Raw genomic sequence first — 26,621 nt, forward strand, 5'->3', positions numbered from 1 at the left:
ACAATGATTAAATTGATAAAGGGAATAGTAGCTTTCGCAATATTCCGTAAAATTGTGAGCAAGCTTCCAGTCAAATGCGCTTATTAAGTCTAACTGTTCTTAATGTTGACCAAATGCATAGTATAATTTAACGCATATTAAAAACCTAATAAGCTCATTTGACTGGAATCTTACTCTCAACTTAACGGAGTTTTACGAAAGCTTCGATTCCCTTCATCAATGAAAATTAAATCAATCAATCGTTAAATTAGATAACAGTGCAATTAAGGAGTCAATGCATTACACATTAAATCAAGGCAATCAGATTTAAAATCAATCAATTTACAATAGTGTTAGGTAACAACTCAATACAAAAGAAATATTTTGAGTTAGGCAAAATGGTAATCAGATCAGAAGCAAAGGTTAAACGTAATCCAGCATGTGAAGCTTCTACTAAATTCTTCCAGCCTTCATTCCAGAAACCTATGAAACGTTTTGAAAAAAAAGTTCCATATGCGAGGATGGTAGATTGGCAGGCATATTTACGGGTTTATTGATTATACCTGGCAAAGAAGAACCTGTCCATTAGGCGTTCATATCTGGCCATCCTACATACAATATATTAAAGTCCTGCTCTCACAAAATAATCATAGGACTAAAGGACTTGCCATTTAAAACATAGGTGTGCAATCGCATCCACAAAAGATCTTGGATTTAAATGATCAAATAAAGACTATTCTATTTTGTAGGCTACACGATTAGCAGTTTTGGTTTGTATTTATGACTTAATCCAATTTTTTACAGAGACATAAAGGGATTAGATAATGGACGTTTAAATGATATACATACCCAATGGTGATAATCAAAATTACCCCTTATATAGATTAAATTTTTTTCCTGAAAGGTTTAAAGCCAACGTAATTTTCAGTCCAATGTCATTTTCCTCCCTGATTTTTGGGGACGCCATTGCACCCCTTACAATACACAACTGTCTTAATCAAAGATGAAGATTAACCACCACTTCCACTCCAGTGTCAATAAAAAATTTAATGGTCAAGAAAATGTAAAAAAAACAATGAATATAGAATACGTGGATATTGTGAGATGTTCTTGCGTACCCTAATAAAATATGTCCCCAAGCTGGATAATAAAAAGTTAACCCCCCCCCCCCCCTCTCACTTATGTCTTTAGGAAATTCTCCTCCTTGACCATGGAGGAATGTATTGACCATCATCTGAGAACTATATTAGCAACCTTAATTTAGGACAGAAATTCCCATGGCGCAATATCCACGTATTTTACATCCAATTAAAAAGCAAACCGAAAGAGACATTTTAATAAGTAGTAATATTTTGGGTTCCAGGACAAACGCAGGAGTTCCAAACGTCGGAGTGGACAAACGCAGGAGTGATGAAATATTAATATAATTAGATATTTCTATACAGGTTAGGTTAGGTTAAGATATGAATATACAAATAAGCTCCCCGCAGGGGCTAGGCATTTAAAAAATCTAAAAAATAGATTAAAATAGGTTAGGTTAGGTTAAGTATCCACTCCTGCTTTTGTCCACTCCGACATTTGGGACTCCTGCGTTTGTCGTAGGACCCAAAATATTTTTTTTTGAGAATTTGCTGTGATACTGAGTTTTAGCGGAGGTAATGGCGAACCAATCAAATTATATCCAGAAGACATTCAAAGTTGCATTTAATATAATTTTCAGGGATAAAGGGATTTATAAATGGGCTATCTTGTAGGAACTTTTACTGAAATCCATAATATAGGGATAGGAAAGTGGACGATTATTTTATCTTTTTAATAAAGTATTGTAAGTTAAAAGTCTTTAAAATCTAGCAATAATATCTTTCTCTGAAAAAAGAATTTTTATTTCATTTTGCCCATTTAAAAATCCCTTTCAACGTGCCATAAAACATCCTAAGTACAATAAATAAATACAGGTATATAACAAACAAGTATGACAACATTCATAAGTAGCAAAGCAGAAAAGAGAGAGAGAGAGAGAGCGAAAATATACAAAATCGCTAAGAAAATCACGAAACCTTTCAAAAATAAGGTTTATGTCTTTAGAAGCATGACCGTTAGACCGCAAATGTTAAAGGAATCTTGACTGAAAATTCAGCTGTCTATCTTTAATAGCAGCTGTGTAAATCCCATTCCCCCCCCCCCCACATAGTGTAACGGACACGTTGCTAGACAGACAAATAAAATTATAGAGTAGTTTTGCAATTAAAAATCATGTTAAGCTGTTGTAACTAATAAAAAATATAATGTGATAAGCTAAGAAACTAAGCTTGAAGCTTTTACTTCTTTTCAGGAAATATCAAGCAGTGTATTATACTTTACTGTCTTTTGTTTTTAAAAAAAAATATATATGATGGGGATACATTTTCACCCAAAAGTTTATGGGTTAGAATGTACCTCCACCCCATATCAATACCCACCTTTCTTCTCTGGGGTCAGTGGGGGGTGTATCAGGATCATCGACGCCCCCCTGGCCACCTCTACCCCCTCCAGGGGTGGACTGGTCGCCCCCATTAGGACCTGAACCGTCCGCACTTCCAAACCTGTATTAAAAATGATGATCATGAGAGTATCTAAAGGGATAAGACAATGACAGATAAATTGATGTACATCCCCAATGATGATATGATGATACACAAAATTAATCCTTCTCTAGATGACGATTAGTGGTTGAAACGTTTGGACACTCAACTTAATGAACCAACCAATCAAAATTTAGTTAAAGTGCTCAAAGTTGTTAGGCCAACGAATCAGAAAACGTTATTATAAAACTTTGGGGACTTGTGTAATAAACAGCCCTATATCCCCTTCCCTTCTGCGTTTTAATCAAACTGTGAACCCTATTGTCCAACAAAAATGGGACAGTAATTTTCGTGGTGACTTTACTATTTATCCAGGCAAAAAGGGTAATTTGAGCTGCAAATTTTACTGGCATTGAACCAATAACGTTCTCGCTTTCGTTGGCTTAATTCCCAAATACGTTTTTTCTCTCGTTGGTATCAAATATTGATTGGTTGGTTTAAACTAGAGGTATCAAATTTTTTATTCTACTTATCATCATTGATGATGTCTCATTATCTATTGTCTTACCCATTAAAAAATTTAAAAAAATAGAAAATTAAGTTTCACAAAAATTATTAGTTTACCCTTAAAAAAAAACTTCAGATAAAAATAAAAGTAAGAATTATTTTGCAAGTTGTTGCTTGGTAATGCCCCCTAATTTATAGGTGGATAGTTGATCCCCCCCTCCATCTTCAGAATGTATGACTCTATCTTAGCATTTATCTATCTATTCAAACTTTAGAACAACCATACTAATAGACTTAAAATTTAAATAAAGAAAAAAACACTCATTTAATTTTTTAAGGTATACCCCTTCTTTTAATAAAAGTAGGGGAGGGGGGGGGAGGGGAGATTAACTTCGTATAAAAAAAACTGAAAAAAACTATTTGTTCCAATAAACAGAATACAATAGAATTTAATCAATACTAAGATACAAGGTATTTTGTATACAAGTTTATACAGGGATCTTAAAGGATAAGACAATGAACGAAAAAGGGGGGGGGGGAAGGCGTAATGACATAAGCTCTTAAACCGTGAGCAAAATGGTCTAAATATTGAGCTAGACCCTTCAAACTTGGTACATAAGCTTAGTCCTATAGGTATTACATCTAAATGGCAAAAAAATCCAAAAATTTTTATTTTTAGGTTAGGTTAGGTAAGAAAAACCCTGCGGAAATGGGGTTTTTAGGCTTTTTTTGGTCTATTTTGGTGTGGAAACTTGCCTTAAATTGTTTTTTCTTAGGGTTTTAACTTAAATACACTGTATCTATTCATATGGACATTATTTAAAATGATTCAGCAAGTCGGGGACCGACCCCAGGGGGCTAGGTGGGTGGCCCGCAGGGGTTAAGTTCATTTTTCCCAATATATTTGTTGTGATACATCAAATTATAGGTTTTTTAGGTCAAGGAACTCAAATTCAGAGCTAAAATAAGCATTAGACTAATCTGAAGCTAGCCCCAGCGGGCTAGGTTGGTGGCCCGCAGGGGTTAAGTGCATTTTTTCTAATATATATCTTGTTATATATCAAACTATAGGTTTTTTAGGTCAAGAAACTCAAATTCTGAGCGAAAATTAGCATTAGACTAACCTGAAGCTAACCCCCAGGGCTAGGTTGGTTTTCTGCAGGGCTTAAGAGCATTTACCTAACCTAACCTAGAAACTTACTTATATTTTCACAGGTTTTTTTCTTGAATAAACTGTGTCTATTAATGAAGACTTTATTTATGATGATCCAGCAAGTCGGGGACCGACCCCAGCGGGCTAGGTGGGTGGCCCGCAGGGGTTAAGTGCATTTTTCCCAATATATATGTTGCGATAAATCAAATTATAAGTTTTTTAGGTCAGTTAACCCAAATTCAGAGCTAGAATTAGCATAAGACTAATCTGAAGCTAGCCCCAGCGGGCTAGCTGGGTTGCCCACAGGGCTTAAGTGCATTTTACCTAACCTAACCTAGAATCTAACATTTATTATTTTTTTTAGGTTTTTTTTTCTAGAATAAACTGTCCATTCATGAGGACCTTATTTCAGATGATTCAGCAAGTCGAAGACCGACCCCAGCGGGCTAGGTGGGTGGCCTGCATGCAGGGGTTAAGTGCATTTTCCCCAATATATATGTTGTGATAAATCCAATTATATGTTTTTTAGGTCAAAGAGCTCAAATTCAGAGCTGAAATAAGCATTAGACTAATCTGAAGCTAACCCCAGCGGGCTAGATAGGTAGCCCACAGGGCTTAAGTGCATTTTACCTAACCTAACCTAGAAACTTACATTTAATATTTTTTTTTAGGTTTTTTTCAAATAAACTGTCCATTTATGAGGACCTTATTTCAGATGATCCAGCAAGTCGAAGACCGACCCCAGCGGGCTAGGTGGGTGGCCTGCAGGGGTTAAGTGCATTTTCCCCAATATATATGTTGTGATAAATCCAATTATATGTTTTTTAGGTCAAAGAGCGTAAATTCAGAGCTGAAATAAGCATTAGACTAAACTGAAGCTAACCCCAGCGGGCTAGATAGGTAGCCCACAGGGCTTAAGTGCATTTTACCTAACCTAACCTAGAAACTTACATTTGATATTTTTTTTTTAGGTTTTTTTTCAAATAATTTGTCCATTCATGAGGACCTTATTTCAGATGATCCAGCAAGTCGAAGACCGACCCCAGCGGGCTAGGTGGGTGTCCCTCAGGGGTTAAATGCATTTTTTTGTGTGTGTTGTCATACATCCAACTATAGGTTTTTAAGGTCAAGAAACACAAATTTACAGCTAATAAAAGCATCAGACTAATCTGAAGCTAGCCCCAGCGGGCTAGGTGGGTTGCCTGCAAGTCTTAAGTGCATTTTACCTAACCTAACCTAGAACCTTACTTGTTTTTTTATGGTTTTTTTTCTGGAATAAACTGTGTCTATTTATTAGAACATTATTTAAGGTTTAAGACCCCAGCAGGCTAGGTGCGTGGCCCTCAGGGGTTAAGTGCGTTTCTAGTTGTCATACATAAAATTATAGGTTTTTTAGGTCCAGAAATTCAAAGGGGTAGTTTCACGAAATGCATTTGAACTAAAATGCAACATCGTAACCCTTAGCCAACTAATTTGATAAAAAGATGGGATAATGGACGGTAAAATAAATTACCCCACAATTATGATATACAATATTACTTCTCACGTAGATTAAAATTATGGGTAGAAAAATTGGATCATATGAAGAAAATGAAGTCATTCCTAAAAAGGACAGAAATTCCCTTCCTTGGGTATAGGAAGGCTATTTACTTTCCTTTTTCTTACAAATTCTCTGTAAGGAAGGTGATTTCTGTCCACTATCTTACAAATTCTCACTAAAGGAAGGTGACCTCTGTCCACCATCTTACAAATTCTTCCTAATTCTTAGAAATTCTTCCTTTTCCTCACTATTACAACTATGCTTAATAAATCTACCTTATTTACCCAAATTCTTACTTATTCTCAGAAATTCTACCTTAATTAGACAAATTCTCCCTTATTCTAAGAAGACCTACCTTATTCAATGAAATTCTTCCTTATTCTAAGAAAATCTACCTTATTCCCTCAAATTCTTCCTTATTCTAAGAAATACTTCCTAATTCTATGAAAATCTACCTTATTCTAAGACATTCTTCCTTATTCTAAGAAAATCTTCCTTATTCTAATAAGATCTACCTTATTCTAAGAAATACTTCCTAATTCTATGATAATCTACCTTATTCTAACAAATTCTCCCTTATTCTAAGAAGACCTACCTTATTCTAGGAAATTCTTCCTTATTCTAAGAAAGTCTACCTTATTCCTTCAAATTCTTCCTTATTCTAAGAAATACTTCCTAATTCTATGAGAATCTACCTTATTCTAAGACATTCTTCCTTATTCTAAGAAAATCTACCTTATTCTAAGACATTCTTCCTTATTCTAAGAAATTCTTCCTTATTCTAATAAGATCTACCTTATTCTAAGAAATACTTCCTAATTCTATGAAAATCTACTTTATTCTAAGAAATTCTTCCTTATTCTAATAAGATCTACCTTATTCTAAGAAATACTTCCTAATTCTATGAAAATCTACTTTATTCTAAGACATTCTTCCTTATTCTAAGAAAATCTACCTTATTCTAAGACATTCTTCCTTATTCTAAGAAATTCTACCTTATTCTAAGACATTCTTTCTTATTCTAAGAAATTCTTTCTTATTCTAATAAGATCTACCTTATTCTAAGAAATACTTCCTAATTCTATGAAAATCTACCTTATTATAAGACATTCTTCCTTATTCTAAGAAAATCTACCTTATTCTAAGACATTCTTCCTTATTCTAAGAAAATCTAGCTTATTCTAAGAACTTCTTCCTTTTCCTTACTAATTCTCTCTTATTTTCAGATAACCTAGCTTTTTCTAAGAAGTTCTTCCTTAATTCCCCTAATTCTTCCTTTTTCTCAGATAATTTTCCTAATTTATATTGGGATATCATAACTGAAATAGAGGTATAGAGAATATATAAATTCTGCCTTTTCCCCTTCCTTATTCTCTCAAAATCTTGGTTTTTCTCACATATATTTCCTTATGTTTATTGGGATATCAGAACAACATGTGTAGGATAAGTTTGAGTTGTATCTTTTGACCTGAAATGTTTGTTTGTACTTTAGAGGTGGAAATTCATAAAGTACATTTTAATAGGAACCCCAGTCAGAAGTATGAAATTATCTTAAGAAATAATAGAAAATTCAGTATTTTTTTTGGTTGTATCTTTTGACATTTAGTGTTTATGTTTTTATTCATAAAATTATTAATAATATTAACATAATTTTGCAGAGAAATAAACCTAATAATAACAGGATAACAGAAAAAGACAAGTAGTCTTTACAATCTTTCTCTAGCCAACACATAAAATATTAGACCAAGACCAAAATAGTAATAATTTCAAAACAAATTAAAATATTTTGTATATTTTACTGATAATTTTCTTCAATAACTATATGTGATTAGCAATCCTTTTATAAAAGTAACAGGATGTTTGTCTGAGCTCCCAAGAAAAATTGCCTAAAGAAAAAAATTTCCCCCCTAACCATCAGAAAAAAATCTTTTCCTTTTCAAAAATAAAATCCCAGGCTTAGAGTCAGACATTTTTATTTGATTAATTACCCAAAGTGTCCATAGAAGCCTCTAGTGGCGTAGCTGCTAGTCTCAACCAATGTAATGTTTTTTTTCTTCACATTCCTATTTATGTGGTACAAACTCTATAGAAAGTTGGCAACTTATTCTTTTCGTCGGTAAACTAAAACAGCTGATAATTATGAAATCAATTCAAGGGCAATTAGAGTGGGTCAATTTTCAATTTTTTTTTTAATTTTGAATTCACCACAATGGATTTATTATTACTTAGATCTTACACGAAACATTTCATGTTCTATAATAGAGTGAACTCTCTTGCGGGCTAAAATAATGATCTTCCCCACCCAATTCTTTACCCTATTCCCTCCCATCCTAATGGAAAAATGGTACACCAAATAAAATCGAAGGGAAATTGCAACCTAAACTAACTAAAAATTTTCTCCTGTGATAATATCCACGTGAATAAATATAGAATTAATTGGAAGTTGAACCATAATTTTGTATCCTCTTAAAATATCATTGTTGTAGATGGTTAAAACATTATCTATCCCCTCTCCCCTTTACCCTATCTCTTTTCCTTCTTTATGGTGAATAAACTGACCAATAAACAGGTTAGCAACTTAATTTGGCGACAACTTTTCCTTTTAAATATTGACCCAACTCGACCCAATTTGTTGCTTTTAAAGACCAATACTAAAATCTAAATACAAAAAGTTTTGACATTAAGAAATATTTTATTTTTTGGTATTAAGTAATATGAATATTAAGAAAATTCATAATCCTTTATATCTTTTGAACATATATTTATAATTATAAAAATATCCGAAAATCAACAATTCTTTAGCTCTGATGTTGGTCATCACTCATCCCCTCATTATCCCATATGTTCTATTATTCATTCCCCAAATATACTATTAACAGGGATCTAAAGGGATATGACAATTGCCGATAAGTTGATGTAAATCCTCAATGATTAAACATAAAATTATCCCTTCTGTAAGTTATAATTGGTGGTTAAATCGTTTACTATTAACAGGGATCTAAAGAATAAGACAATTGCCGATAAGTTGATGTAAATCCTCACTGATTAAACATAAAATTATCCCTTTTGTAAGTTATAATTAGTGGTTGAATTGAATCGTTAATGGACAGGACACTCATTTTAATGTACAAACCAATAAAATTCAATAAAAGTTTTAAGTCACTGAATAAGAAAACGTTATTATAAAACTTTGGGGACCAGTGCAGTGTAATAAACAGCTCAATATTCACTCCCTCCCTGGATTATTACACAGTTTTATTTTAACAATTTCTTATTAATGGGCTCAACAACTTTAGAGACTTTTTATTTAATTAATTAAGTAAATTGATTTATCATCCATTGTCCTATCCCTCTTAATTCCTGATTATAGGTTGATTTCTCTGTTTCGGCATGGGACAAGGACAACATATCAAAGACAATTTGTAAATATAGAATATGTAATATAAAAGTTTTTTTAAAATAATTAGATACCGCTGAACCGATATGGTTCATTTTTACACTGTAGCTTCTCATAGATCCTGAGAAGGTTTATAGACATTTTGAGAAGGGTACCACCACCCACCTTGAAAAATATTACTCCTTTACAAAAAATTTTAATTTAAAATAAAAAAAAACAGAAATGAAAAATGTGGGGATGAGTATGATCCCCCCCCCACCAAAACAAAAAAAATTAACCCCCTTCCCTTCATTTTTTTCACTTTTTCATTTTAAACTACTATAGAAAATGGAGATATTAAATTCAATTCCCACCACCTAAAGTGCCCCTAAAAGTGTCTCTAGGAGCGTAGCCGCTAGTTTGAAATAAAACACTAACAATATAATTAATTATCCATTAAAATTCTTAAAATTCTAAATATACATAGTCTATGGTCTTATTTTAAATGTATGTCTGTGGGTTTGTGTTCGTTCATAAAAAATACACCCCCTCCCTTACCATGTAGCCGGCCGTGCTGCGTCAAATTCTTGTCCAGGCTAGCCAAGCTGACGGACGTTTTTTTTTCTAATTTCTAAAAGCTACCTTTTTTATAAGAATATTTTTTTAATCTATAATACAAAGTAGCTTGATGTCTGTCCGTCTGTCCGTCTGTCTGTCTGTCCCTTAAGATCTCGGTAACCACTGAACCGATTGGATTCTACTCTTCAGAGAATATACCTACTGGTCCTGTGGTGGTTTTAGGCTATTTTCTTGGGGGGTGGGACACCCCCAACCCCCCCAAAAATAAAAAAAATCCAACCCCCAAAATTTTTTTTTTTACATTTTTTGTAAAATCTCAGTAACTGCTGATCAAATTGGGCTCTACCCTTTTGGGAATATACCTACTGGTCCTCTGGTGGTTTTAAGCTATTTTCTTGGGAGGTGGGACACTCCAACCCCCCCAAAAATAAAAAAATCCCCACTTCCAATTTTTTTTTTTTTTTTAATTTTTTAAAACAAAAACCAGTAATTGGGGTGGGGGAACCCCACTGCAACATGGGGCAAAGCCCCCATGAATCCCCCCCCCCCCAAAAAAAAAAAATAAAAATATATTTTTTTTTATTTTAATTTTTGTGTATGCGAACAACCTAGGTCTAATTTTTACGAATTGAAATTTTTTGTATACGGCAAACAACCTGGGTTTAATTTGTACAAATTAAAATTTTTCTGCATAAAGCGCACAACCTGGGTTTAGTTTTATCACAGAGTAATTAAACGAAGAATATTTTTTTGAATATTTCTATTATGGAGGGTTGACTTCCCAAAACTATATAGGGCGAAGCCCCTAGAGGCTAGGGGCGAAGCCGCTAGTATTATATATAGAAGCAGTATGGTTCTTCATTACTGTTTAGCTTCTTATAAGACAAAGGAAGGTTTATAGCTATTTTGGGGGAGAGTACTAACACATTCTAAAGAGATATCTCCCCTAGGAAAAATCTCCCCCCCCCCCAAAAAAAAAAAAATTAGAAACCCACTAAAATTAAAGAGGTCTCTAGGGGCTAGTTTGTCATTAAATTAAAAACATTCTTATTTTTCACTCTTAAAAAAAGCTAGCTTTTTTATTTGGATGAAAAAATCTGATCTACATAAAATTATTGCAACACAGCACTTTTCTCATCTCCTGGTAGAATATGAAGAAAATAGTAAGGTTTTTCTGTCTGAAGCTTAAGATCCCAGGAATGGTTGGTCTAATTAGCAAGAATTAGCTAAATTATCTGAGACAAAGGAAGGATATGTGATGAGAAGGAAGACTTTGAGGGAAAAAGGTAGATTTTCTTAGAATAAGGAAGAATGTCTTATAATAAGGTAGATTTTCATAGAATTAGGAAGTATTTCTTAGAATAAGGTAGATCTTATTAGAATAAGGAAGAATTTCTTAGAATAAGGTAGGCTATCTGAGAATAAGGAAGAACTAGGAGGTATTGGGTTAATTTTCTTATAATTAGGAAGATTAAGTGAGATTTAGGAAGAGATTTTCTTAGAATAAGGAAGAATGTCCTAGAATAAGGTAGATTTTCTTAGAATAAGGAAGAATGTCTTAGAATAAGGTAGATTTTCTTAGAATAAGGAAGAATGTCTTAGAATAAGGTAGATTTTCTTAGAATAAGGAAGAATGTCTTAGAATAAGATAGATTTTCATAGAATTAGGAAGAATGTCTTAGAATAAGGTAGATTTTCTTAGAAAAAGGAAGAATGTCTTATAATATGGTAGATTTTCATAGAATTAGGAAGTATTTCTTAGAATAAGGTAGATCTTATTAGAATAACTAAGAATTTCTTAGAATAAGGAAGAATGTCTTATAATAAGGTAGATTTTCATAGAATTAGGAAGAATTTCTTAGAATAAGGAAGAATGTCTTAGAATAAGGTAGATTGTCATAGAATTAGGAAGTATTTCTTAGAATAAGGTAGATCTTATTAGAATAAGGAAGAATTTCTTAGAATAAGGTAGGCTATCTGAGAATAAGGAAGAACTTAGAGGTATTGGGTTAATTTTCTTAGAATTAGGAAGATAAAGTGAGATTTAGGAAGGTGATTTTTATCCTCTTTTTCAGATATGTGAGAAAAAGGAGAGTGATTTTTGTCCATATTTGAGATATCTGAGAAAAAGGAAGATGATTTCTGTCCTTTTTGGAAGGGAATTTCTGTCCTTTTTAGGAATGACTTCATTTCCTTCATATGATCCTCTAGTGGCTGTTTGTTATTGTTTGTTATAGGGCGGCTATCCTAAAACTCACCCTCCTCTTTACTTTGAAATAAATTTAAAAAAATAGGGAGAGGGGTTGAGTAGTTTATCGTTTGTTTGTTTATTACTTTAGATCAAGTCAGGCTTTGAGTAGCCCCGTACTGCAAGTAAAAGTCCTGCAGAGTTAGGCTCCCAAAGGGATTAATCATAGAAAAAAAACACTTCTTATTTTCAATTTAACTAAAAAAAACAAGGGGTGCTGGGGAATTTAGTGCTCGATAGGCACTTGTAAGGGAAAGAACCAACTATGGTTTTAGCCAAACTAAACGTACCTTGCGCTCTGATGATCAGGTACAGCATTCACATTAGCAATGGCTGTTATCAGCTGGTGGCCCAGCCGGTCAAACTGGACGTACCGAACCTTTTCGTGGAAGGACCGCGTACATATCTAAACAAGATTAATAAAAAGTAACAGGATGTCTGTCTGTTTGGGTTTAGTTTAAGATAAACTGATATGGTTCTCCTTTACACTGAAGCTTCTTAGAGGTCCAGAGAGGGTTTATAACCATTTTGGGGGAAGACTTCTCTAAGAGAAATCTGTTCTGGAATAATACCTCCCCCTCCCCCCCAACCTTATAATTCAATATTAATTTTTTTTCTTTCTGATATGGTTCTCTTTTACAGTGAAGCTCCTTAGAGGTCTAGTGAGAGGTATAACTGTTTTGGGGGGAGGGCACATCAAACCTCCTAAGAGAAATCGTTAATGAAAAATACCCCCCCCCCCCCCCCTCCCCCGTCCAACTTGATTTCATTATATACTTTTTAAAACTAAGCTTTAAAGTTGGGGGTCGAATTAATCCCGCCTCCTCTCTTCCCTGAAGTGCCCATTGAAACCTCTAGATTAAAATGTACAGTAGGACAAACTCTAGTTAAATTATAGCTGCCATAATATAATATTAATTTCTTTTTTTTGTACAAAATGCATAAAAATATAATAACTGGGAATTTCCCCATCCTAAAAAAACGGTTTTTTTCATTGCAATTTATCATAATTGCAAATGATATAAAAATACAATAAAAATCAATAAAATACTTTTAATCGTCATAATTTTATTTTGACTAACGACGTACTAGTAACGAATATTTAACAAATAATGGAATTTATTAAAATTCAGCGTTTTTATTTCTTTAATGGATTGTAATTTTCTACCACATAGTTTTGAAAATATAAAACTAACCTTAACTTCAGGTTCCTCCTTCTCCCAGTCCCAGAACAGGATCTCGTTGCAGGTGGCGATCACCAGAAATTTCTCCACAGGATGGAAAGTGATACTGCAGGTTTGCAGCCGTTTTTACAACCAGCTAAATTTTAGCAAGCATCCTAATAATTGTTTTACTGGTACCAGCACCATGGTGTACATAAAGAGAAATATGGTGGAATTTCTCACCAAATAAGCCAAAACATCGAACAGTAAATTACAATGGTCCCTATGGTTTCATTTAAATATTTTCTCATTCGTTAGCTTGAAACTTTAGGGATTGTACTCCAATTTTGATTAGTTGATAAAAACTAATACCTACTATACTGTCTAAAATCTTTTCAACCAATGATAATAATTAATAGATGGGGTAATTTTGATTATCATCATTAAAGATGTTAATCAATTTACCGTGAATTTTCATAAGAACCAAGGACAAAACTTTATTTTAAAAAAACATAAAAACTGGTTATCAAAATAAGCTTCGATGTTTAAAAAAGGTTTTAACAGCTGGCCGTTAAGATGGCATCATTCCTGGCAATGACATACTCCGTGGCCCAAAGGGCGCTGCCTCCGTGCAGGTCCCAGATGCGCACTTGACCGCCAAGACAGCCGCTGGCCAATATGCCCTGAAAAATATTAGTGTTCATAAAAAATATATAGATTAATTTTAAAAAACTGAAAGACCTTTCATTTATACCTATATACCAATCATAAATGTTCCATATAGCCAAAAAAAATAAATTTCAACCTATAAAAAGTAAAAATTTTAGACGCTACCTGGATGCAACTCTATACACCATAGTTCTTGTATGTGTACACTTACCTTTCTAGATGGATGGAACTCTATAACTATAGTTCTTGTATGTGTACACTTACCTTACTAGATGGATGGAACTCTATACACCATAGTTATTGTATGTTGTGTACACTTACCTTTCCAGATGAATGGAACTCTATACACTATGGAGTTCTTGTATGTGTACACTTACATTTCTAGATGGATGGAACTCAATACACCATAGTTCTTGTATGTGTACACTTACCTATCTAGATGAATGGAACTCTATACACTATTGAGTTCTTGGATGTGTACACTTACATTTCTAGATGGATGGAACTCTATACATCAAAGTTCTTGTATGTGTTGTACTGTACACTAACCTTTATAGATGAATGGAACTCTATACACCATAGTTCTTGTATGTGTACGTACACTTACCTTTCTAGATGGATGGAACTATTTACACTAAGGCGTTTTTGTATGTGTACACTTACCTTTCTAGATAATGGATGGAACTCTATCCACTATGAAGTTCTTGGATATGTTCACTTACCTTTCTAGATGGGTGGAACTCTATACACCACACCACAGTTCTTGTATGTGTACACTTACCTTTCTAGATGGATGGAACTCTATACACCAGGGAGTTCTTGGATGACCCTTTAGGCTGTGCAAACATTTCCCAGTCTTAAATAAAATATATAACAATGAACAAATAGAAATATAAACAAGAATGACAAGACCCGTAAGTAGCGAAGCAGAAAAAATCTCGGATAGAAATATGACAACGTGAATTATAAAGCAGATTTACTCTAATTGCAAAAAACTGCGCTATTATAATAACGCATTATAAATGTGCCAATTTGATTTTAAATCAACAAACATTGTTTAAAATACGTGGATTATCCCCAATTAAAAAAACAAAATAGATGTTGGAAATTATAAAATAATGAATTTTTTTAGCCTTAATACATTCATGATTCTTAGTAGCTGTCATAACATCGACGACAAACTGAATTTTTAACTACATAAAAATTATCATTTTAAAACATTTCAGATAGTTATAGTTTACTATAACTATATTTCATGAAACGTTCTTTTATCATCTAATATTTTTATTGCTGCGCTACAAAGGGACAAAATATAATGGTATTTTTAGACTCTAAAGTGAAATAGGTGTACTTTGGAAAGATTAAGTAAGGAAAAAATCCTCTTTATTATTCATGAAAAATGATGAAAACTTTAGATTTCTTTGTTTTTTTCCTTATCCTCATATTTAGAGGAGAAAAAGTACTTTTTAAAAGCAAAGCTTTTCTACATGGGACAAAGGGCTGTCTATTACACTAGTCTCCAAAGTTCTATAATTTTGTTTCCTTATTCGTTAGCTTAACAACTCGGGGGACTTTCGAATTATGATTGGTTCGATTTTTAAGTTGAGTGTTCAAACATTTCAACCAATAATTCTAATCTACAGAAGTGGTAAATTTGTGTATCATCATTGGGGATGTACATCAATTTATCGGCCATTGTCTTATCCCTTTGGATCCCTGATTAAATACAGACATTTGTCAACATTTATATCCAATTAGTTTTAGATATTCACCTAAGTCAGGATGTTTTATGTAACCATCGGTGATCATAAGGTATAAGACAATATACGCAAATGATATTAATCCCCAATGATGATAAACAATTATAACTCTTCTGCTAATCAAAGTTATTGGATGTAATGTTTGGATATTATCCAATTGGAACCATTCAATCATAAGGAGTAGTTTCACGAAATGCATTTGAACTTAATTTAGTGAACCGCATATTTTCTCCCGGTTAAATGGTTAAACTACATTTATATGGCATATATTTGAAAGAATTTCAATTTTCTACCACGTAGTTTTTAAAATATCAAGACTTGAAAATCGTCTTTTTAAATTGCATATATCACAAAAAGACAATTTTCAAATCTTGATATTTTAAAAACTACGTGGTAGAACATTGAATTTATTTCAAATATATGGCTATATAAATGTAGTTTAACCCATTAACCCTTACAGATCGGGCCCCAATTCCCACCTAAATAGATCGGGGGGGGGGGGGGGACTCAAAGAGCCCCCCCCCCCTCTATCTCGGCTCCTGGTACAGATGGTGGTTCATGTGTATTTTTAGAGAAAATTACTTTTTCTAGTCATAGCAGTCAGACCGCTCCTTAGCCGCTTTTTAGCGGCCAGCCGCTAAATTTTAAAACAGCTGTAGAGCGGCCAATTTTGCAGCTAGGGTGACCAAATTTTAGGACGAACTTTTATTTTTCATAACAACAAAATTACTTTTTCTGATCATCGCCGAAAAACGGCAAATAACGGAAACCGCCATTTTCGGCGGTTACGGCGGTAAAACGGCGGTTTGCGGCGCAAATTAATATTTTTATCTGTTTATTATTGCTCAAGGATTTACCAAAAATAATTAAAGGTCTCTAGCTGTAATAGAAGCCACAATATTCATGATATATGTCTGTAGTAAAAGCCGGACAAAAATCGGTCATAAAGTCGGTCAGGGAGCGGTCAAACGGTCATAACACCACTTTTCTCAGATGGTCATTGATATCTAAGTATTCACCAAAAAAAATTTAGGTTTCTACCTTATACACAAAAGTCATAATGTAGAAATTAAGATTTATTTAGATTTTTTTCTAAATTTTTTTGCTACCCAACCGACTTTGACCTGACATCACGACCGACACAGACCAGATATCCTAATAAAATCAACTCTTGCCGACGTATAATTACTAAACTTAATAAGTCATGAAGTTACAGCTCTCCATCTTACCTACAAAAAAAATGAGATTGAAAAAACTAGAGGGGGGGTGGGGCCGATCTGTAAGGGTTAACTAGGAAAAAAATATGCGGTTCACTAAATTAAGTTCAAATGCATTTCGTGAAACAACCCCTTTGAAAAAATTACCCAAAAATTTTAAACAAACGAATAATATAATTTTGGGTACATATTTGCATTCCAAACATCCTTTTATGTTATTTATGTTTATCTTATTACAAATTATTTGTAACCAGAGGCTTGGTCGATAAATTGCTGGACATCCCTAATGATGATTCACAAAATTCCCATTTTGTAGTTTACAATTAGTGGTTGAAACGCCAAAGTAGTTACACCAACGATTATGAAAACGTTATTGTAAAACTTTTACCTTAGTCTGAGTGACATAGATGGCATGATCCCCATGAGTAGAGGCCATCAAGGTTCTGTCTGGAGAAAATACCATCAGAAAGGTAGACCTGAATACAAAATTAAATTATTGAAAAATCTAAAGAAATAGGCTTAAACCATCCTTAAACAAATATATTAAATCCCGTAAAAAAACAAGTTTCTCTTTTAATCATACTAGCGAGTATGCCTCTTCAGGTCTCTAGGAGCACTTATGAAATATTGTCCAATTTTTTTATCCTTTTAATCTCTCCAGAAACCTATGAGAAGCTACACTGTAAAGTAGAACCAAATCGGTTCAGCGGTTAGCAAGATTTTTCAGTACAATCACACTGATACACGGAGATCCTGTTACTTTATTATAAGGATGATTTAAAAATACTTGAGATGTTTGACTTTTATTATTTTAATATTATAAAAGAATTTATTGTCGTTTGGACTAAAGCAAAGCAAATAACTAAGATAGATAGCGAATAAAATATTTCCACGATTCATCAAGATAATTGTTATAAGATTCTTTCAATTCATAGGTAGACCTAGCGGTTTTTAGTAGCGCAGACACTCTAAAATTCCCCTTGTCTGATCGTCAGTGCGTAATGCTAAAGGGGAAAAGTGATTTTCTCGGCTGTTTTTAAAGATATACAACTAAAATTTTCAGTGAAGATTCTTATGACATATGCGCATCTAGTCTATACATTGTTTTGTTTATAAACCATATTTCTTTTAAATTCGTGATTTTCTTTGAGTGTTTGCATATTATATCTTTATTTGTTGTTTATTATTACAACTGAACGTGTGCTCTAAAACTTACTTTATCTGTTTGTGCAGTCTTTGAAATTTTGTGTTTCGCTTCTCATAGATGTTAATATCCTTGTTTTATATTAAACTAAACTTATGGACAACACCAACGTTGCAAATAAATAGAAATATTTGCAAACATTTTATTTCCCTAGAATTTAGAAAATCCGCACTTATCTATATACGAGAGAATTTGAGAGAAGAATGGACATGGAATATACATGTATATTATGACAGATGAAAAATTGTCATCAATTGAGGTTGCTAACATGGAAATCATTTATTGGTCAATTCATTCATCCAGTAGCAAGGGAGGGTATAAGTTAAAGGATAGTGTTATTTTAGCCCGATGCGAGTTTTACTTAATCAGAGCACATGAAAATCTGGTGTAACATCCAAGTAATACAATATCCATTAGGAGAGGGGAAAAGAGTTGGGAGGCCAGCATAGAGTAAGAGTTAAATAAAGAGTAGAAACGCAGAAATCTTAAGGGATAAGACAATGGACGATAAATTTATATACATCCCCATCTTTAGATTAAAATTTTTAGATGAAAAGCTTGGAAACTACAATTTCAAAAAAACCAATCAAAATTCAATAAAAATACCTAACTTTTGATGACATGAATATAAAACTTTGGATTACCAGTACATTTTTCAGTCCAATGTCATTTCCCTTCCTGGTGGAAACGTGATTTTGTTTATAAGAGCAAAAATAACATTACACATTTAGACAGGACAGTGAATTAAGAATGTTGGAACAGATTATTTAAAACAGAATAGTTCTATCTCTATATAAAAGTAACAGGATGTCTAGGTGTGATTGTCTGTTCCGAAGGATCTCGCTAACCACAGGACCGATACAGTGAAGTATATCATAGGTCCTTGGAAGGTTTATAACTATTTTGGGGTAGGGTAACTTCACCTTTCCTAAATCTCCTTACCCCATCCCCTCAACGTAAGAAAAAGCTCTAAACTAAAATCGTAAGTGGGTTGGTTCTAGCCTCCAAGGGCGTAATTACTAGTAGGGGGTATAGTAACTATTAATATAGTTTTTTTTGGTTTGAAAAAAAAACAAAAAAATGGGGAAAATACGTTAAATTCTATCATTGCATTCTTTCAATTTCTGTAAAATAATTTAAATTATTTTTATTTCTGTTCCTACACCTGAAAAATATTTAGAACTACACGTTGCATTTACATGATGAATTTAATAACTTTTAGGACTAGTTAGAATGTGGGTGAAAATATACGTGATTTTATACAGAAATAGAGAAGAGTATATTTTTCATCATTAAAAAATATAAAAACTTGATAGCTTAAAAATTATTTTTCTCAACAGCCGAATATGTTATGCATGCATTGCACATCGTTATAATCTGGAATAGCCAAGATCCATTGATGCATAGGAAAAGCTTGACTGAAGAAAACACGTGAAAAATAAGTCTTTTTCGCAAACTAAAATATATGCACTGCAAAATTAGTGCATTCTAAGACCATTCATATTTTCTTCTTTACATTGTTAAATTATCCTATAATACAAGGCAGTACGATTTTTGTCTGAAGCTTTAGATCTCATAAATTGTATTTCCAAATATGTTGTACTTTTGTACTTTTTAGGGATGCTTTAAAATGTCATGGATTGGTTTAAGGCTATTTTCCTGACCAAAACCATCCCCTAGCAGGTAGGTGTAAAGCAACTAATCTGATGCTGCACTTTGAACTGACAAAATTGTTCTTGCTTAATTTAATATTATATAGATGACTAAAACCCTTTCCAATATGTCCCATTCTCCCTGGATGACCCGCATGATTTTTACAATATCACACTTTATTATTCTGATATCTGCGGAATTATTTATCTATTATTAATTTGACAATTTTATGCGGCGTTGATCTAATTCTACAACCCTGCAAACTACAAGGATAAGCTGACATGGAAAAATGCAACAGAGAAAATGCATTGTAATTCCATTTGTTTCAGAAAAAAACGTTTTTTTATAAATATACACAAGCTGACAATTATGTCCATAAGTAGCTCATTTATTATACAATGATTTTAGGTTTTTGATGGTTTTTTTAGGGGCAATTTTTCTTGGGAGGTTTGATGGTTTTTTAGGGGCAATTTTTCTTGGGAGGTTTGAGGTATCCTCTACAAAATAGTTATACACCTTCCCTGGATCTATTAAAAGCTTCGCTGTAAAGGAGAACCATATCGGTCCGGTAAGATCCTGTTACTTTTATATTTAACTTAGCTATTATCTTATTTTACAACAAAACAAAAACACTTTATTACCAAACCAATGCATTTATATTGTATAAACTGAGGCAAAGGTGTGTGTGTGTGTGTGTGTGTAGTAAGGAAAAATGGGTTGCCTGCAGGGATAAGACAATGGGCAATTATTCATCCTGATAAGCCTAAACTAAAACCAAGATTCATTTAAAGGGGATAGGTTAGTATCTTGTTATTATCAGACATTTAAACTTATCCACGGATGGATTTTATAAGCGTGCAACCATAGGTCAAAACAGTTTATAAATAGCTGGAATTAAAATTGTCCTATATCCTTTTTATAAAGTAACAGGATGTCTGTCTGTCTTTAACAAAGGATTTCGCTAACCGCCGAACCGATATGGTTCTCCTTTATAGTTTAGAGGGAGGGTACCAACACTCTCCCAAAAGAAAAAGCAAAAAAGAAACATAACTAACCCCATCAAGCGGTGAAAAAATATTTTTTGGTGAACAGCTGATCTTAACATAGATTGAAAAGAAACATTTTGCATGCCCCTAGAGGCGTAGTTGATAGTTAATTTTAATCGAGATATTAATCATCTATCCAAATTTTTCAACATATTAGGTAATATTTATGTATTGTATGTATACATAATTTTAATTATGAATTAGAGCCGGTTCCAATCCAGCGGATATGAATCGGTTTAGAAGCCCTGCTGAAAATACTAGGTACACATTATTTTTCTATCCCCTACATCCTTGACTTGCTTGCAACAAAGTTATGTAAATACAGGAAAATAGAGTTACAGAGATAAGGAAAGAGAATTCTAATTTCTTATAAAATAAGGAAAATTTATTTTAACAAGGATGACAACATTTATAAGCAGCGAAGCACAAAAATTGAAAACGCAACAATGGACAAAGTGAGTTTTAGAGCAGATATTTATTGTCATAAAAAATATACATCTGTAAAGTAATAAATCAGGAAACTTTCTTGCATAAAATATGTACCTATTGGTCCGAAGGACCAAGTTAGTGATATACTGAATGCTCATCGACATAGGTAATTTTAGCCCCGTCTATCTTATATAACAGTCGAAAAAATAACGTTTCTTGCAGACAGACGGACGGACATGTCAACTTATAGAGATTCTTCGCTTCTAATAAGGATAACTATGAACTAAGTTTTAATTGCAACACGTCATACCAAAGACGTAATTAACAATAACTTTTTCAGGCGAAACATTAAATTGAAAATGCATTTGCCCTCTAACAGGTGCATATTATTATTATTACGATACAAAGTAAGATTCTTCAGACTAAGGTCGTGAAATCAAAGGGCTGGTTGTCTGTTATAAGTTAGTGTAACCAAATACTCCTCAACCGGCCAAATAGTGAAAACACTCCTTAGAGATTAGTAGGGTATAAATACGATAAAGGAAAAATATATTTTGCAAAAATGATTTTATTTACCTATTTTTAATCTAAAAAAGGAAAATTATTTCTACTTGATGAAAACAAATGATTTGTAATTGGGTGAATCATTAAGGTTAATGAATAGAACCTTATTTAGAGTTTTGTTACAATTAAGTATGTTTTTTAAATACTTAATAAAATGTAACAAGGTACATTTCTATTAATAAACGCAGAAGAAATAATATAAATTTAAAGATATCTTTCTATATTCCGATCATGAACCCGATATTATTCTAAATCTAAACGTCAATGCCGTAGATCTAGCTGCGCTATATATATGTATATATATATAATATATAAAATATATATATATATATATATATATATATATTATGCAGCTAACGGCTATGCCCCTTCTTTTAGAGGCATTAAAGGAAAAATGAGAAAGCTAGACGGACAAACTCACAGAAACCGACACACATCCCATTACTTTTATATAATAAATGACAACTTACCTGGGTGTTTGACCAAGCTGGCATGTTATGACCTGAAACTCCTGCTCCCACACGCCCAACTCCTCTAGCTCCTGCCTGTGGTCGGACCCCTTGTCAATGAGTTTGTTCTCTGCCAGCTCTTCCACACTTTGGGATCCCCCAAGGGCAGTTTTCTGGCCTACAATTTAAATATTCTCTAAATCACAAAATAAACAAAATAGAAACTTTTTAAATTTTTGGAACAAAACTTATTTTTTTTTCTATGGTTCTAAGGAGAAAAGACATTGGTCAATATATTGTTGTATGTCCTCAATGATGATACACAAAATTACCCCTTCTGTAGATTTACAATTATTGGTTGAAAGTTTAAACCTACAATTTTTCAATTTTATGAACCAACCAATCAAATGAATAAAAGCCAACTAATAAGGAAGAGTTATAATACTTTGGGGACTAGTGTAATAAACGGAACAAAGTCACCTACCTCCATGATTTCTTCCCTGTATTAGAAAGTGTTTTTTTACTATATAAATGTGGGAAAGAAATTGAACTAGGCTGGGAAACATACACTGTCTGTCTATGTATCCATATATCTATATATATGTGTATAATACCTGTCTGACGAAGTTTGAGAGCCCTGGCCACTGGAAACTTGGACTGTTCCAGCTTGCTGGAGTCCTCATCTGTGATTTTTAGATCCTCCATCTGAGAAACCGGTTTTTAGTTTGTGCTTTTAATATTTTTGAAAAGGGAATATCCATTTTCTTCATGCCATATCAGTAAAACAAATATATCCTGCTTTTAAAAAAATAGGTATAGTTTTGGGCTTATAAAAGTAAAATAAAGGAAAAACTAGTGATGGCAATCCGTCGAATTTTTGGGCCGGATTCGGATTCCGGATTCTTAAAAGAATCCGTCGAAAAAAGTGGCGGATTCCCTGCGAATTCCGGATTATTGTTTTTGGCGGATTCCGGATTCTAGCAATATTTTAAAAGGCTTTTTAAAAAAATTAAAAAAAAATAAGTGCTACAAAAGGGGGGGGGTTTTTAATGCAACCATCTCGTAATCAGTGAGCAAATGACACTTAGAATTCGAATTTCGATCTGAACTTTTGCATGAGTAATCCTTGGTAGGTCTATTTTCCCTAAATCGAACAAAAAGTTGGAAAAGTAACGGCTAGCGGCTCAGCCGTTCAGCCGTTTTTTGCCTATTTTCAGGGTAAATCCATCATCAATTACGTAGGAATCGACTTTTTAAAACATATTTTTGGTTTAATTCATGTTAAATGATAGCAATAACCAATTTTAAAACTTCAAGTACCAACAGCTACCGTCTAGAACCGTTTGATAGCGTTTTGGAGTAGAAAAGAGTATTGTGTTGAGAGAGGTTTCGTGACCAATTTGCAATATAGATATCAAAAAAATGGCAAAACAGCTGAGCCGCCAGCCGTTAGCTGTTACTTTTCCAACTTTTTGTTCGATTTAGGGAAAATATACCTACCAAGGATTACTCATGCAAAATTATAAATGTAAATTCGAATTCTAAGTGCCATTTGCTCACTGATTACGAGATGGTTGCATTAAAACCCCCCCCTTATTTTTTTTTGTTTTTTTTCTATAATTCACTTCCGAGAATTGAACCAGATTTTAAAAGATATTATATATAATGATGATAATCTTTGCCTTCAAACAGGGAAAGTTGTAAGAAAAAACTCAAGACGCTAATTTTAGCCTACAAATTCAGAATCCGGAATTCGCTATTAAAAAACGGATTCCGGATTCCAAAATTTGGCGGATTCCGGATCCCGGATCCGGATTGCCACCCTAGGAAAAACAAACCAAAATTGAACTTTAAAATCTACATAAAAATATAGAAGTAAATCTAAACAAGTATAGTTTTCAAACTTTATAAATCTAATTTAAACATGATGCTATTTCTTTCAAGGATACAGAGCTGGATCTTTAAATTCTTTTAGTGGTGATTTAAAGATCCAGCTCAGGTATGTATGGATAGACTAATTGACGAATACCTATTATGCCCTAGTTTTCTAAGAGGGTGGGTGGGTTCTATTTATTTGTTATCACTTATCTCAAACCCCTTCTCAGAGTATAATTAGTACTTAATCCCAGGGATCTTAATGGATAAATTTATATACATCCCCAAAGATGATACACAAAATTACCCCTTCTGTAGCGTAAAATAAGTGGTTGAAACGTTTGAACAGTAAACTCAATAAACCAACCAATCATAATTCAGTCAAGTCCCTAAGTTGTTCAGTCAACTAATAAGAAAACGTTATTATTAAACTAACTTTTTGGACTAGTGTAATAAACAGCCCATTGTCCCCTCTTTCTCTCTCTGACTTTATCCGAATATGGTTAATGACAATATAAGAGGGAAGATTTATCTTTAGTCCATTGTCCTCTCCCTGCATCCCTGGCAAAGGGCAAGATTTAAAGAGTAGTGTGCCACTTATCAATTTTCTTAAAGTTCAATGCATTTAATAAAACTTCATTCATATTTTTGTTTCATATTAGCAACAGGAACAACAATTTCCCCCAATTTGCAAATGGATATCTATTGAAAAAGCGTGTAGGTATATAGCAATGGTCAACTTTTTCTAAACAAGAATAATTTTTTTCATAAGGAAAGCTGCTAGCAACTTCAGTTGTGGTAGTTAGAAATAATCTATCAATTTTATGTTTCACAATAAAGGGGGGGGGGGGCGGGGGGAAAGAAATTTAACTAGGTAGGTAAGAAAATATACACCCCTGTTTTGGTTTTTTTTTTTAAATCCGCCAAGAGAAAAGAAAGATGAATGGGGGGGGGGGGAGAAGTTCTGACACTTTTGCGTAAACATTGATTATAGGCATGTTTCTTTTTTTTTAAATATAAGGAAAATACATTAAAAAAGGAAACTTTTTTGCCAAATAACTTACTTGACAAATTTCATACTACCTGTTTACGCAAGTGTCAGAACTCCCCCCTCCCCCCCCTAGTATTAATCGTACAAACCAAACCTTGTTGTCACAAATAATTTTCTATTACTCTACTGTACATTTCATTCATTTTTTCCCCTGAAAAATAACAATCAAATTTAATAATTAGAAATATAAATGATGAAAATAGTATAGGTAGACAAAATGTAGAAAAAACTAACAAAATCTAATATGAAAGAATGATGGGATTACAAATAGAAATTTATGAACAGGGCTCGGCAGCCGCATATTATCATGAATAGGGCTCGGCAGCCGCATTATATTATCATGGCGGCTCGGCAGCGGAATATTGGGAAATTGCTGAAAATTAATGGAACTTCTTGACAAGGGGCGACCGCAGCTTCTAAAAGCAGCGGCTACGATCTGCGGTTTGTTGAAAAAAAATGACCCAATCATAACTGTGGCTGCCGAGCCCTACGAAAATCACACTAGCTACTAATGTATTAATACATATAAGATTTTAGATTGAACATTTCATATGTATATAAAAAAAAGTACGGGATGATCCCAAAAATATTAGAGCATTAAAATTTAGAATTAATGGTCAAATCTTGAAAAATATTATTGTTTGCTACTCGTTAATCACCATTTATGAAATTTTTTAAACATTAAAAGTTATTTTTCTCATCGGACTATAATTCCGCAGATAGTAAAATAAAATTATTATTTTAAGATTGATTCCGGGTTTCTTTGGCCAAGAGGAGCTGAAGGCCCTGGCTAACAAAACTGGTTGCAATTTTATGATTTCTTTTTATTATTCGTGAAAAATTGTTTGCAAAACGATTTGTTACATGACGTTTCAGTATGGCTCAGAATCGGTTCTAATACAGTGGATATTAATCGGTGTCGAAGCCATATTGGAAATTATTTCCAGTATCGCTACGAAACCTATTAATATCCATTGAATTTCAATTAGAACCGGTTCACAGCCATACTGAAAAATTATGCATAGCATCCAATTTTCTACGAATATATAATTGTACATTTTTATATCCGCGGAAAGATGTTTATAATACCATGCGATAAATAACTATTCTTTTACTCTTTTATAATTATTTTGGGGTCATACTGTACCGACACAGAGAATGTAATTTATATATTAAACTAGCGGTTACGCCCCCTAGAAGCCTCTAGGGGCACTTAAAGCGGGATGGGGAAAAGACGACCCTCCCCATGCTTGGGAGGGTTAAGATACCCTTCCCCAAATAAGTTAAAATCCTTTCCTGGACCAAAAAGAAGCTTCACTGTAAAGAAGAACCATACCAGTTAAGCGGTTAGCGAGATCCTTCGCTAAAGACAAAAATGCTTACTACTTTATATATAACTAGCGGCTTCGCCCCTAGCCTCTAAGGGCTTTGCCCCAAGAGATGACAACAAAAAAATTCAAAAAAAATAAGAAGAACTAAAGAAATCTTCTACAAAAGAAATTTTCTACAAAAGAAATCTTCTACAAAAGAATTCTTCTACAAATGAATATTTCTACAAAAGAATTCTTCTAAAAAAAAAAAAAAAAAATGGGGGGGGA

General features: G+C 33.2%; 1 protein-coding gene across 1 annotated transcript in view; it reads right to left on the minus strand.

Moving 5' to 3' along the window:
* The window catches only part of LOC145304042 (uncharacterized), an 88,823-nt gene extending 63,625 nt beyond the window's left edge, over positions 1-25,198 (minus strand). The window contains exons 1-10 of the mRNA XM_080145802.1: positions 25,118-25,198; positions 22,712-22,802; positions 22,119-22,275; positions 17,141-17,228; positions 14,557-14,631; positions 13,695-13,789; positions 13,140-13,233; positions 12,234-12,349; positions 2,439-2,561; positions 543-587 (exon numbers count right to left, since the gene is read on the minus strand). Coding sequence (XP_080001928.1) covers positions 543-587; positions 2,439-2,561; positions 12,234-12,349; positions 13,140-13,233; positions 13,695-13,789; positions 14,557-14,631; positions 17,141-17,228; positions 22,119-22,275; positions 22,712-22,802 — 884 coding nt within the window. The 5' untranslated portion in view covers positions 25,118-25,198. The remainder of the gene's footprint in view (positions 1-542; positions 588-2,438; positions 2,562-12,233; positions 12,350-13,139; positions 13,234-13,694; positions 13,790-14,556; positions 14,632-17,140; positions 17,229-22,118; positions 22,276-22,711; positions 22,803-25,117) is intronic.
* Positions 25,199-26,621: the final 1,423 nt, after the last annotated feature.

The sequence above is a fragment of the Acartia tonsa genome, chromosome 13, assembly GCF_053477335.1.
Source record: "Acartia tonsa isolate MP-2025a chromosome 13, ASM5347733v1, whole genome shotgun sequence".
In the NCBI taxonomy this organism is placed as follows: domain Eukaryota; kingdom Metazoa; phylum Arthropoda; class Copepoda; order Calanoida; family Acartiidae; genus Acartia; species Acartia tonsa.